At 37.8% G+C, this 14723-nt stretch overlaps 1 protein-coding gene and 1 long non-coding RNA gene across 2 annotated transcripts in view; one reads left to right on the top strand and one right to left on the bottom strand.

Annotated features, from left to right (window-relative positions):
• Window positions 1-4348, top strand: part of LOC111862967 (D-glucuronyl C5-epimerase B) — a 13743-nt gene extending 9395 nt beyond the window's left edge. The window contains exons 5-8 of the mRNA XM_023848860.2: window positions 306-539; window positions 1258-1577; window positions 2401-2588; window positions 3080-4348. Coding sequence (XP_023704628.1) covers window positions 306-539; window positions 1258-1577; window positions 2401-2588; window positions 3080-3611 — 1274 coding nt within the window. The 3' untranslated portion in view covers window positions 3612-4348. The remainder of the gene's footprint in view (window positions 1-305; window positions 540-1257; window positions 1578-2400; window positions 2589-3079) is intronic.
• A 6092-nt stretch (window positions 4349-10440) lies between these two features.
• Window positions 10441-14723, bottom strand: part of LOC111862969 — a 7581-nt gene continuing 3298 nt past the window's right edge. Inside the window, exon 2 of the long non-coding RNA XR_002842520.2 lies at window positions 10441-14094. This is a non-coding gene — a long non-coding RNA (uncharacterized LOC111862969). The remainder of the gene's footprint in view (window positions 14095-14723) is intronic.

Raw genomic sequence — 14723 nt, 5'->3', positions numbered from 1 at the left:
TAGTACATCACGTACAAGCAAGTCGTTTCTTATGAGCCTGTCCCTTACCCATTTGAGCAGGGGTTCACGGGTTTAAGTGGGTAGAAGAACTGGGTTCTTTACCCACAGGGTCAAGGGACACGGCTCAAAACCCAATATCTCTGTGTGAACCAGTAGATACCCTCTGCAAAGAACTCCTTGGCCTACTGCTGGAACCGCTACACCACTGCAGGCTTCATCCAACCTGAGTCCTGATCCTTTGATACTTAGAGGCAGCTCCGCAATTGAGTTTCATTTGAACAGCCATTATGATGTCATTTTTTCAGGTGTACCAGTATCCACACAGTGGGAGAGTCAAGGTTATTACTACCCAACGCAAATAGCACAGTTTGGCTTGTCTCACTACAGCAAGAATCTCACAGAGCCTGAACCTCGTCGTACCTTACTTGAGGATGCTGAGAGGGATTTGTTAGCACACTGGGTGGTACCAAATGGTGCAACGCTTAGTAGAGTATTGGATTCACATACTGGTAGCCATGTAGTGGAGTTCTCTAGCCCTGGTATGTAGTGAATATTACTTCAAATTAGTATCATTGCGAGATTCTTAAGTTACCAGTTAAATTCAGCAAGTAAGGAAGAATATTTTTGTAGTTATATTTCATAATGCATTGTTAATAACTTCTCTGTTTTGTTTTTCTATCTGTATGTAAGTTCCCTTTACAATGAAATTCCCATTGGAGTTTACTTTTTGGAGCAGTGTAACCGAATATGAAACTTAGAAAAATCTGATGTGGAAGAATTTTAGCAGTAAGGTTATTGACTTTGGATCATTGAAATTGAATGTTACAAGCCCATATCTATACCACTTTCTTTTTCTGTGTTCAGCATAGTCTACATTACTGAAGATGGAGACAGTAGATTCCTCAGAAGCTTTGGTATCTGTCTGCCAAACTGCACAGCTTGTCACATCTCAGAGTCATTGTAGTCAGCACTGTGAGAATATTAATCTTATACTAAACAAATCAGTTTCAAAAAGATTGCTCATGACTGTTTATTGAAGTCTGTATAAATGTTATGTCCCTCCATTTCCACATTGTGATGGCGGTCTTTGTGAATTTTATCAAAATGAGAGTACCCTAGGCATTTAAACCTTTATCTCCCATTCATGTTGCACATTTCAAATTAACAGTTTTTTCTTCTGGTGCCAGTAGAACTAGAAACAGAAATACAGCAATGACCAAACATGCCAGCCTTTAATTTTAAATTATTATGTTTCAGACTCAGTAACAAGTGGCATTTCACTTAAGCTGGATCATGTTCTCGACTTCATGCTGAGTCTCACCTTCAAACTCGCTGTCAATAGTAGTTTCACAGTTGTTCTCCAGTCTCGTGAGAAGCGGGATCAGATTTTCCAGTTACACTACACGTGTTCTGATCTACTCATCTCAGCACAAGATCAGCACGTTTATCATGGCATTGGACGCTGTGGACAAACCCAGCCATGGCGAAGACTTACTCGTGATCTTATTGTTGACTTGCACAAGGGATTAGCATATCAGAATAAACTCAAGAGGAAACTGTCCAGATCCAAGCTCAAGGTTCATAATTACTATCCTTCATGTTGTGAGTAATGAAATGCTTAGTAGGGACTAAGGTGAACTGGGCTATTAGATATCCCTCCTGTATTCTTTTGTAGGGAAAATTTTTAAGGAAGAATCATTTCATTATTTGTCCAGTTAAAATTCTTAGTGACATACATATCTATTGAAGAGTTCTGTCTTGTGGGATATAACACCATGTAGGTTATTGAAAGTCAACTCATGTTTCAGAGGAACGTGCTCTGCTTGCCACCTGCTTTCATGCTGGTTTCTTGATTTACTTATTTTTTGAACCTGAAGATAGAGGGGACATGTTCCTCTGAAATGTAGGCTGACTTTCAACGAACTACACCCCATTATATCCAAGAAGACAGAAGTCTTCATAACCACCGCTGTGAGAACCTCAAATCCTACAAATCTGTTCATCTCCATCCCTTCATAGTGGCCCATTTTAGGTCCAAAAGTGCTTCTGAAGGGGTAGAATGCATTTTGAATTGTGTACACGTCCCTGCAGAGCCACCTGTAAGCCCGTCACAAGGTTGCTACCTAACAAAAACACAGAATAAACACAGACAGAGATCCATGCCTTGAGTGGGATTTGAACTCACGATCCCAATGTTTGTGTGGGTGAAGACATTTCATGCCCTAGACCGTGCATCCAATATGATCGGCACATGCTGAAAGTGCATACTGCAAAATAAATATTTTGTTTTGTCATGGCATGTCTATCCATGGTTGGATATAATTGTCTGAACAAAGCACTGGTAAACAACCAACCCTGGGTATGGGATGAAAGTGTCTTACATACCTTTTCTTCCCATAGGTAACTGGCCTTACATTCCATGGATCAGGCCACCTGGATAATCTGACCCTGTCGACTAGTGAGCACTTGTCACAATTTTATGATGCCGCACAATGGCTGGTTCATCACCAAGATTCTTCCACTGGTGGTTGGCCTAATCCTGTGCGGCGACGAGTGGCCCCGGGCATGGCTGATCTAGAACCGGGCTGGTGAGTTAGTATGATGGTGATTGTAAATTTTTGTGAAGGTGGTGTTCTTGTATTTGTTAAATGAGAATGTTTATAATAACGTAATTCATGACTCTATGTAGAAAGACTGACTTTACTATAATGTACTTTCTGTTAAGTATGTGTTTTGTAGGATTAACAGTTCAGTGCTTAAATTGCTGTGTAAGACATGTATCCTGTTTGTTCCCTCGTCTCTCTCCCAGTAATAATGTAAATCCCCATTTAATCAATTGGGGTTCACTTTTCATGAAACCCAACTTAAATTCTCACAGTCCTTCTTTCTTTCCTTTCTCTCCCTATCTGTGGACTAGCCCTATCAATTGGGCCTAACTGAGTAGGCCTATCACCTGAGGACAGAGGCAGAGTGTAGTCTCCAAAACATTTTAAATAAAAATAAATGGGATGATGGATAATGTATTAATGTATGATCATCACTAACTTTTAGATATTATAAGAATTCTCTGTTGCACCAGGTACTCAGCAATGGGTCAGGGTCACGCTTTATCTGTTCTGGCACGTGCATATCATCATTCAGGTGGTGATAACTCATACCTCCATTCAGCTTTGGCCGGCCTGCGACCATTTGATGTGGCAAGCTCAGCTGGTGGAGTCCTTGCCAGCTTCTTGGGACGCATTCCCTGGTATGAAGAATATCCTACGGAGCCTGCTTCATTTGTCCTCAATGGCTTTATCTATGCTTTGCTTGGGCTGTATGACCTGAGTACAGTTGCCCCTGCTGCCTCGCATAAGGCTGCTCAACTATTCAGACAAGGAATGGTCTCTCTGAAGCAACTGTTACTTTTGTATGATACTGGTTCTGGCACTACATATGATCTCAGGCACTTCATGCTTGGTACAGCTCCAAATTTGGCCCGATGGGATTACCATGCCACTCATGTAAATCAGTTACTTCTGTTGGCAACCATTGACCATGATCCTCTTCTCACAGCAACTGCAGAGCGATGGATTGGCTACATGAGTGGAAAAAGGGCAGCACATAACTGAACAGCTGAAGGTCATGGGACCACTTATATTTCTATTCATCACTGACATAGGTCTCAGAGATGTACACATATGTACCAGATTCCACTGCATATGTATACGTTATGGGTATTGTATTTTATACGAATTTAGTCAAGTTGGAAAGAAACTAGGTTCTGTTGGTTTGGTCCCACAAGCATCACAAACACCTTTGGATCAAATCACTATAGATAACATTTGGAATTGTAAAAATAAGATATTTCCATCTTGGACAAACTGATAATAAGTATGACTACTCTGCAGGGTTTTAAGTGTGATGAAACAGCTTTCTGATCTATTGCCACTGAGCATACAGAAAAATGGCTTTAATGCATATGGCATGTTTTGAACCACTGGTGAGTCACTGTCCTGTGTACAGTTATGGAGTGACCACCTGTTGAGTTTCCCAGACCTACAGACAGTATGACCCACTAGTTAGTCTCCAATATGTGTGTAGTTGCAGAGTGAACGAGAGGCCTATAGGCAGTGTGATCAACTGCTGAGCACTCTGTGCTTTGTTCAGTTAACAAAGCAACTAGTAAGTGGGTTAACCCTACTTAAGTGGGGTATATTTATATAGAGAATCAGGAAAGCTCATATGGTCATTTGGGCTAAGCATTTGAGGGTTCCACAAGATTTTGTAATTGTCTGTACGACTTAAGCGACCTTAAGTTTGAGTTCAGTGTCCATTATATTAATTAATCATGGAATCACGTTTATATGTAAGGAAGGAGGACGNGACGAAACATACACGACGAACCACGGCAACGGGTTAATTAATCATGGAATCACGTTTATATGTAAGGAAGGAGGACAAAGATATAAATATTGGATTGGTTTATATTGATCCATCTTGTCGCAGTGTCTTAGATACAGCAGGCAGTGTTGTATGCACTGAAATACTCATACTCAGTGCTTTTTCTTTCCGCCAATACATGGTGATATGCGTACTGGCAGATAGTTCTTGTGTCCAACCTTCAGGCTATAATTGAGCACAAGAATACTGGCAGATATGTTTTCAGAAAAAAGTAAACACTGTTCTTACTAGTCATGCAAATGCTTGGTATAATGTTATCTAGCAGCTGTGCCGTGTGCAGTGTTCATGGGTCCATTTATGAAAGACTGGCTATAAAGTTCCATCTTACATTACCAAGACATTTACTGTAGTTTGGCTAGTTGTATGTTGGTTCAGTCCATGACAGCTACCAGACAAATGCAGTAATGGGTCCCATTGTTAATCCACCATTTCCATTTAAGAGGTCTGGTTTACACTTGTGAAAGTCTGATTGAGGGGTGTTAGAAAACTTTCATCTGTCATGAATTTAAAATGGTGTCATAGAATGATAACCTTTAGGACATTTAATTTTAACAATGTAAATGTTCAAATAGGAGTGTAAAGATTGTTACTTGGTTAATAACCAAACAAGACAATTCATGAGTATTATTTTAATATCTAATTCGGGGCTGTCAAACATAAAGCCGTTGTACCTTATGAACCTACCCAAAGGCTGTGCTGTGAAAAATATATTTTTTCCAGTATTCTGATGTAAACATCAGCTGATAACTGCAGGAGTAATCAGGTTTAGAAGCACAAGGAAAACACCCATAAAGGGGAAAAACGTTTATTTAAATTGTTTCAAGGCCAACAGTGATTAAAACATTACACAGAATATTTAGTAAGTGTTTTTAATTATGATTTTTTTTAAAGAATTTGCTTCCTGTGTAAACATGGGGAAAGCAACAACCTTTTGGGAAATGGAAGGAAACTCTTGCCAGCTGTACAGAACTGACTGGCAGAATTCATGCAGCCTGTGCACTCCAGGTTGGACAGCCATGATGTAATGAATGCTGCTGGGTGTTAGTGTAAAATGTATTATTTGTGATCCATTTTCATCAGATTTCTTAAGTTAAAATTTTGAAATTCACTTTTCCAACATAGGTCAACACTATAGATTCATGATGGATGAATTTGTTGCCTGAAGTATGAAGCATGATGGAGTTTCTGTTGATTGCAGTATGTGACAAATCATAGTTGTTAGAAGTACAAATTTGCTGAACTGCTGCAGATTTTATTACTACTGTCATGTGAGATGTGACACCATATAGTCAAATAGAAGTTGACTGACATTTCAAAGGAATGTACTGTTTCTCACTGCTTCCTAGTTTGCTTGCTCAGTGCGTTCTTGGACCTTGAAGATGGGAGAAGTTCTTTGCTCTGAAATGTCTGTAAACTTATATCAGACTACTTAGCATCACATAGAAAATAGCACTCTTTATGGTTACTGTTGTGGGAAGCTCAGTTCTTAGTTATAAATTTTTCTGCGCTCTTCTTTGTAGAGACTATGAAGAACACCACCTATCTGAAGAGTGTCACAAACTTCATATCTTGAAATTCTCTCAGTATGTATGAAATTATCAAGATACACTGGGTTCCCTTGCTTTCACAGTAAACTATATGTAACTGGGGCATGCCAGGGAGTTCATAACATGGTTGATGTGTGTACATTCTGTTAGTTAACACTTCTGTTTTTGTTTTTGTTTTTGTTTCCTGCTGTGAACCTAATAGAGAATACCCAAAGATATTACAAAATTTACTCTGTATTCTTGGCCAATTTGCAGCCATGACTGTTAAAGACACTGTCCAGTTATTCAGGAATTCCCAGTTGCAATTTGCATCTTTATTCCCAGTCTTTTTAAATTTTAATTTCTTAATTTGTGTATTGTTGCTTCTTTGAAGTTTTAGCTGTTGTGATATTGGCAAGAAAAAAAAAAGCCATATCCAGTGCAAAGAATAATACTTGTTTCCTATAAATGCTGCTTTCATTTATATCCCTGTTTTTGTTTTTATGTTCTTATCCTACAGTGTTTTATCTTCAATATTATTGTACCATATAAGGTCAAATTATGTGCTGGCACTACACGTAAAAAGTGCAATATTTATTTGGAAGCTGACAAGTGTTAATGAGCACATAGTGTTCTTTACGTTGTTTTGATTTCATGTCCAAGTGTAGATAAGTTACAGTAGGACACAGAAGAAATACAGTGTGAATTTTATTTCAGGAATCAAATTGACTGTAGAAAGCTTATAGGATTTATCGGTTGCTCACAGCCTGTAGAAGTTTAAAAACATTGTCAGGTGTCCAAATTTGATAATTGATTTCAGGTGTGATGTTGAAGGAAACTGTTGTTGATGTGGTTATTTTGCAGCATGTTGTTTCTTTAATATCTTTAGAAATTTCTATTTGATTATATTTACTTCTATGGTACAAATTTTGAGAACTATTTCTATTCAGCTGTTAGAATATTTTTGCCATGGTAGATTCCTTGTTACCCTCAGAGGTTAGATATTGTTCACTCTCTGTTATTCCTTTCTGTTGCATCTGTTTTGTGAACTATGATACTGTTACCAGTGAAAGGCAGTTGCTGTCATCTGTTCACTGACTTGCAAGCTGTGTGTTCCATTATTAACTGCTTTTGGCCAGCAGTTGTGCAAGAAGGCATGTGTAGGCAGGTAATCTTTGGCATAAGCAAAAATTACAAAATATAATGTATATTGATGTAAAAAAATTAATCTGGAAGGAAGAAAGATGATAATCTCATGTTATTAATTGTTAGGTTTATATTCCAAAATTGTTACTTTCATCTGAGTTATTCATTTCTGAGTATTGCATTATATCCTCTAGAAAGGTGCAGTAATAATGGAAAGGTACCTACCTTTGTGATTACAGCTGCATGGTTTGGAATTTAAAAGAAGCGGAACCAATGATGGGCAGAATATTTCTAGCCATAAACCCACATGTCCCATTTTGCCTCTTCAACTGTCAAGATAGAAAACTGACTTGATTGGACTCCACCTCAAGTGATAGAATTTTGCTCAAGTAGGCTATTCTCTTTTCTCTCTTTCATCAATAATACATGTACAGGATCATTTTCTCACTTCTGATGGTGCTAATTTTTCATCCTTGATATAATGAAGGAGACAGATATATCATATTCTTGTAGAATGAAACCTGTAATTGTTTTCTTACATGAAGATACATGAAAATATGCTGATGAAGATGGTAAATGTAAGGTAATAAGAAATATGTTGTTATATTTGTAGGTAAGGTTAAATCGTTCATTGTTTTCCACTTTGTTTTCTGTTTGATTGAAGAAATATCAATATTAGCCTCTGCTTATGTAAAATGTACATTATTGTACATACTCAATATCAGTTTATTAACTGTGAAGTGTTATAATGCCTTACTTTATCTAATTTTGGGGTTTCTTCAATTTTAAAGAACTGCTATCATGAGAGGCTCTCATTGACTCTCAGAAATCAACATAAAAGAGCTTTATCGTATTATAGCTATTGTACTTGTAATATGTGAGGTATGTATATATGTATATAGCTATATATTGTATGTATGATAACATGAATATTTGGCTTAGTTTATGTTTTGTTATGAGAATATTTGATATAAAATCACTTACCCTACGAGTAGCACAATACGCAGGTAAACTTCACTTTGATGTGTATTTTGTAGAAATGAGCTTAGCAGGGTTCAAATATTGCTACTTGTATGTCATTCCACACTGTATATATGTTTAATCCGTTGTCCTTCACCAGCAGAAGGTGATCATTATATGAATGTGTGGAAGGAAACTCATGAATAATGTGAGGACTGGCAAAATGAAGCCTGTTTGCAGATGGAGACAAATGAGAGCTTGTTGGTCCTGTTTGCATGGATTCTGTACCTGGAATTCTGGCATTTAACTGTGCCACGCTGTTCCCAATAGCTCTGACATGCCCTTTCTGTTGCGTAGCTTGCGGTTATTTGCTGGTGTATCATACACATAGCAAAGTGATAAGCAGCACTGCGAATTCATTTCATGAGAGCAGTCCTCATGCGTATCTTAATGAGCGAGACTAGGGAGTAAGAAATTTGTTGTGTTCCAGCTCCAACCATATTTCCTTGTTCCTCATTTGTGTATAAAAAAAGTGAGTATCCATGGTATGAACTTTCATTCAAAGAAATTGAAATAGTTATATATCAGTGATTTAATAATTTGTTTCTTTTCATTGTAATTAGTTTACAATACCATTTGATGTAGTGATGAATGAATTTTGAGATGAAGATGTTCATTGATTTATATGAATTAGCTGGCAGACATATTCAGGTCTCAAAATGGTATTTAAAGTGAGTTGGTGAGTTCAGAAAAGTGCTCTGGTTTAATTTTTGCACATACTCCGCAATGTACAGCATTCTAAGTTTTTGATGAGCAAGCATGTTTAAATGAAAGTGAATTAAGTAGATTATATGTAAAAATTGGTTTGACTGATATAACATGCACTTGTTTGATTAGTTTCAAAATATCAGTCATATGCCCTTATCTTTGGTTACCTGATGACATTCATATCATATTATGGTTGAGGTCTTCTGTGATATGATGCACTGCAGTTCAGTAGATAGTTACTAAGTATCAAAGGAGAGCCGCACCATATCTCAAGCGGTTAGTCGCTGGCTTCCCACCGTGGCAGCCCAGTTTTGATCCTGGGTCTGGTCAAGTGGGATTTGGGGTGGACAAAGTGGCGCTGGGGCAGGTTTTCTTCGAGTACTTCGGTTTCCCCTGCCAATCTTTATTCCACCAATTGCTCCACAATCACCCTCACCTGTCATCTGGGGCTGGTACAATAGGCCAGAAGTGGCCGCAGTGCAAGGGACTTAGTCCCACCCCACTAGGAATAAGAAGAAGTATCAAAGGAATATATTGCCACCATCTTCAAGGTCACAGTGACTGAAGTTAGCAACGTTGCAGGTTATATAAAAGGGGGGGAAGGAAATGGGTTGTGGAATGTGGAAGGGGGGTTGATGAAGACAGGCTACAAACAAGCCAATGGAGAACTTACTCATTTTGATCCTCAAGATTGAGACAGTACTCCAAGATTTTGGAATCTGTCTATGAAATTATAAGGTGTTGCATCTAGCAAGACCATAATCTTAATTGTTTGCCTACCAGGCTGCTTGGGTTAAGGTGAGGTCTATCTATAACAGGTCATGGAGGTACATTTGGTTGTGAGATGTCGAGGCTTCCCCATTTTCTACATAAGTGGCTCTACAGTGCAGTTGCGAAGCAGACCCCACATTATTTCCTCAAAATGACCACAGGTGGAGATTACATGAAAGCCTGTTCTTTTCTCTAAACATTGGTATGTCACACTCAATGCCATCTTGTGAAGGAAATTAATGAGCTAATATCTTCATCTTTGACAGTTTTAACACAGGTACCCCAAATCAATTACATTGGCTCTTGGCATACAAAGTGATAATGGTTTACTTTGTGGGATCTGCATATCTGTTGTTGTTCTTATGGTGGTGACTATGTAGAGTACAGTTTTCTGGGTTGTAATGCCATGTTTGGAGAAAGCCCTATGTTTCAGAGGAACCTATTGCCACCATCAGCGCTGAAGAGTAAACCAAGCAAGAATCTGGTAGAAGCCGGCAGTTAAGCTTGTGACCTGTTTCTGTTGGTTGCTTGCTCGGCTTACTTTTTGACTGTGAAAATGGAGGTGATATGTTCCTCCAGAATGTTGGACTGTCTTGGAATAACATGGTGTTACAGTCCATAAGACCATACTCCTCAGATCTCTTACTTGAGATTGTGTTTAGTTTCTTCCAGTTGTGAAAGTGATAAAGTGGTTCTTAACCTCAGCTCACTCCTTACTGTAGCCCATAGAGGTGTGAAGGGAACATACTAAAACATCTGTGCAATTCTTACGAACTTGGACTCTTATGAGGATAGCGACTGTGATGAATAGACGAGCTTTGTAACATTTTTTTTTGTTAGAATTATGAAAATAGGAAAAATCCCTCACTCTGGAAGACATGTAAGATGGCAGGCTATAGCATCCGTGGTACCTCCAGTTTATCAAACGTGATGGAAAATGCTTTCTGATGCCCATCTCACTTTATTCCAACTTGAGTTCCATTTGAATTTCTGTCAGATCAGGTTGAAAGCTTCTTTGCTTTCTCATAGACTAGCAATTACACTGCTCCAAACATGAAGACAATACTTAACATTTGTAGTCTTCTCATGTAATTTACTGTATATAGGGATACTGTTTTCTGGAGGGTAATAATTGGCTTATTATTCTTCTTTGAAGAGGCTGTATGTACCTCCAAAATGTTGGTGAATGTATGCCAGATTACATGTTGTAACATTCATGAAGTAGACAAGGAGCCAGCGATAAAGAGTCTACAGTGTAGAGGTTGCTTATTGGTTCATTTATGTTCTTCTGTTTGACATCAGGAAATTAACATTAAACTCTTACACACTTTTTTGTTTAACATTAGAATGTAATTTTCTAACAAGTACAGCATGCCCTAACATTACTGAAGGGATGTGTTCTTGAAGATGAGTATATAATGTGAATTTTCATTGGCTCACATGTTGTAATTGCAGATGCATATCTACTTAAATCTGTCCAATCCACAACTGTAATAAGAACACTCTTTGATTGTTAGAAATAATAGTAGGTGTATAAGAATGAACTTTAAGGAACTTATGACCACGTGGGGTTGGTGTAGCAGTAATGCCCGAGACATATCCAGAAAGTGCTGAGTTCAAATGTTGGCTGGGATACTGGCTATTGTGGCCAAGGTTCCCCCCCCCCCATCACAATTGCTGGGTAGTACCTTGATTATATTCTGACTGCTTCCCTTCAGATCTTTTCCAATTCGTCTCCATATGGTCAGCATGCTAAAAAGAACTTGAACTACATTGATCTTTTCAGATTTTACAAATAAGCAGGATATAGCAATTACTTTGCCACCAACCCTCCTGTATTACTAACATACATTTGCAGGCTAGCATACATGTAAGAAATTTGAATTTTGTAAAAGAAAATAGTTTCAGCCAAATTTATTTTCCAATAATTCTGTCTCCTGGGATATTTCACCATGTAGTCTATTAAATGTCAACCAACGTTTTGGAGAAATATGTGACCTCCATCCTCACAATTGAAGAGGCAGCCAAGCAAGAAACGAGCTTTACTTGTTTCTTGCTTTGCTTACTCTTTGTCCCTGAGGATGTAGGTGGCATGTTTCTCTGAAATGTTGGTTGACTCTCAACGGACTATACAGCATTATATTCAGAAAGGTAGAACTCTTAAATGTTAAATTAATTTGAATTCATTTTGTATATGTTTGTGTGTTGGCATACACACATTCACATTCTTAAGCATTCAACACATGCAGAGGCACTAGTTGTTTTGATCTTCAGTTCAAACCAGAGCTTCCTCTGTGTAATGGCCCTATGTTTTGAATGTCTTATCGACCCACTCTATCACCAGACCAAGCCTGTCTCCTGAGGAGAGCTGAGGCTTAGACCCACAGAAAAGAAGCTCTGGAGGCATGACATGCAACAATTTCTACGCATTAAATGAGCAACAATATCTATACTCTTGCCCATTACATTAATGTTGTAAGATTAGAGTCTTCTGGGATGATGTGACGCTGTAGTTTGATGGATAAGCACCAATATTTTGCAGCAACTTGCTGTCTCCATCTTTTACAGGGGCTGGCCCCAAACATTTTCCTCCCCTCTCTGTATCACTGACAATTTTTTCCCAATGCATGGCTTTTCTGTCCTGAAGATGGAGCTGCTAGATTCCTTTAAAATATTAGTGAATATCTACACAGAATCACGTCCCTGAAGGCCATAATCTTCATCTTACTATGTGATTGCATTTTAGAAATACAGGATATAATTTTGGGTTTGTGCAGATTTCATTGCATTGGATAATATTGTTCAGTGTTTATGTTGCTTACTTGAATGGACTGCATTTTAGATTGCATTTTAGAAATACAGGATATAATTTTGGGTTTGTGCAGATTTCATTGCATTGGATAATATTGTTCAGTGTTTATGTTGCTTACTTGAATGGACTGCTAATTCATATAGTGTGGTTACCTGCTTCATTTCTTACTAAGGGTCACTTAACTTTTTTTAATAACAGACAAATCTTATAAGGTAATTGTTTTTAATTTCTTACCAAGCAGTAACATGACAGACTTTCACTGAGGAGGTACATGATTTTTTAATCTTACCCCGGTGTGATTTCTGTTGTTTCCATTAGCCTCTCCAGACAAATGCTCAGATATCTGCTCTTTCAGTGACCACCTTGTTCAATATATAGTAACCTCTGCAGTTGATACAGTATGATAATAATGAAGAGCCATAATCAGAAAATTGTGAGATTTGACGATTCTGATGGCATTAAGGCTGCAGTTATCTGCAGCATGTCTTTGTGTAGCTGGCAGATAGGAATTGACCTTTTGGAGGAACATCTGCTCTCTTCTGAAACATTGGTGCTTGAAGATTATTATCTTTTGGGATGTGACCATGTAGTCTGGAAGACGTGAAAGATGGTTACTGATATTTCAGAGGAATGTGCTGTCACAGACTATTCTGATTTCTCCCCTGAAGATGGAAGTAGCATATTCCACCGAAGCAGTGGTAAATATGTACCAGATTATATGATGTCATACCCCAGAAAACAGTAATCTTTAGTAATTGCTGTGGGAATTTCAGATCTCACATTCCTACTTTTCTACCAAAATACATGGCATCACATCCAAGAAGGCTGTAATCCTGACGGTTCCATTCCGCAAGTATCTGTCCATTATTTTTATTACATTAATGAGCAAACAAATTCTGTACATTATTTGATTGCAAGGAGAAGTTCCTTGTTTGTTCCACATGGTTTGTATTAATAATAAAGCCTCTCTGTAACAGTTTTTACAAAAATATCATGTTCGTGTTCGTCGTTTCTACGTGAGCTTGACAATAATGAGGAGAATGGAAGTCAATGAATTTAGAATAATATATATATATTAATTTATTCCAGTTCCAAAACAGACTAGTTCAAGTGTATTCAGTTGTAATAATGTAAATACGGGGACTTGCAGATCAACAAGACTGCTAGTGTATATTATATTGTGTGGTTTGTTTTGAATGTTATTAAATCTGGGTCCACACTAAAGGAAAGCAGTGTTATTAGTTGTATAAACGAATATACAGTTTAATGTTAATTTTACAGTACCATCAGCTACCTTCTGTTGTGTCTGTGTTAACCCATTCAAATTTAATAAATAGAAATGCCATATTTGACTAAATTTTGTATTGGCCAGTTTACACCTGTCAGAATCAGATTACCAAAGTCATATTTCATTCCTCTGTATAAACTAAGTCTGTTCTCATATCTTCTGTATAAGATTACCAAGTTTTTTGTGTCCAGGTTATCTGAAGGAGCCTCTTGTAAATTGATTTTGGCTAGTTCACTGTAGAAATATGCAAGAATCCACCAGCTGGTTTTCAATGTCCATTGTTTGTCTGCCCATGATGAAGGGACATTGGAACAAGTTATTCTCCGAGTTGCTTCGGTCCTTCCCCTCAAATCATCTTTTTACCTTTGCTCCATACTTGGCTGGTTACAGAGTAAGGAATATATCATAATTAGTATTGTTATCCTGCAGCTTTGACAAGAGGATGAACCAGCTTGCATCTTCACCAGGTAGTGATGTATACCATTATATTTTCAAGAAAGTTACTATATTCTATTTTCATCATACTTCCACTATTCCTAAACTAACATGCTGGCTTAATACTTTGTATGGCCGTGGGTGTGTGTGGCTGATGTAATTCTCTGTTATATACAGTAGTATGAAATTATATGAATATACTGCATTACTTTTATTGTTATTTTGCATAGAAATAAGAATTTTGTACTATGTTTGCCCTAATTTTGTAGTACTAGTCCATTCTTACATCTTTTAAAAATTTTACCATGTAAAGGTACACCAGCTTCTGCAAGCCTACAAATATTTTTCTGGAGGATTTCAGTGCAGGAGGTGCTTCATTTTTTGTGAAAACCTCTAGATGGCTTGACTTCCTGATGTCCTCCTAGGAAAGCCATTATCACTAGCAGTTATTTGCTAATTGCGAAAAGATATTTTTAGTTGTGAAGTGCATACATTGAGATCTGTTTTTCTGCTTGGCCATTACTGTCTAACAAAAACAATAACAACAACAACCAGTCATGTCAGATCCCCCCCC

This window comes from Cryptotermes secundus, unplaced genomic scaffold, assembly GCF_002891405.2.
Source record: "Cryptotermes secundus unplaced genomic scaffold, Csec_1.0 scaffold1016, whole genome shotgun sequence".
NCBI classification, from domain to species: domain Eukaryota; kingdom Metazoa; phylum Arthropoda; class Insecta; order Blattodea; family Kalotermitidae; genus Cryptotermes; species Cryptotermes secundus.
Note: the sequence above shows the minus strand (reverse complement) of the source record. Positions and strands in the feature narration are given on the sequence as shown.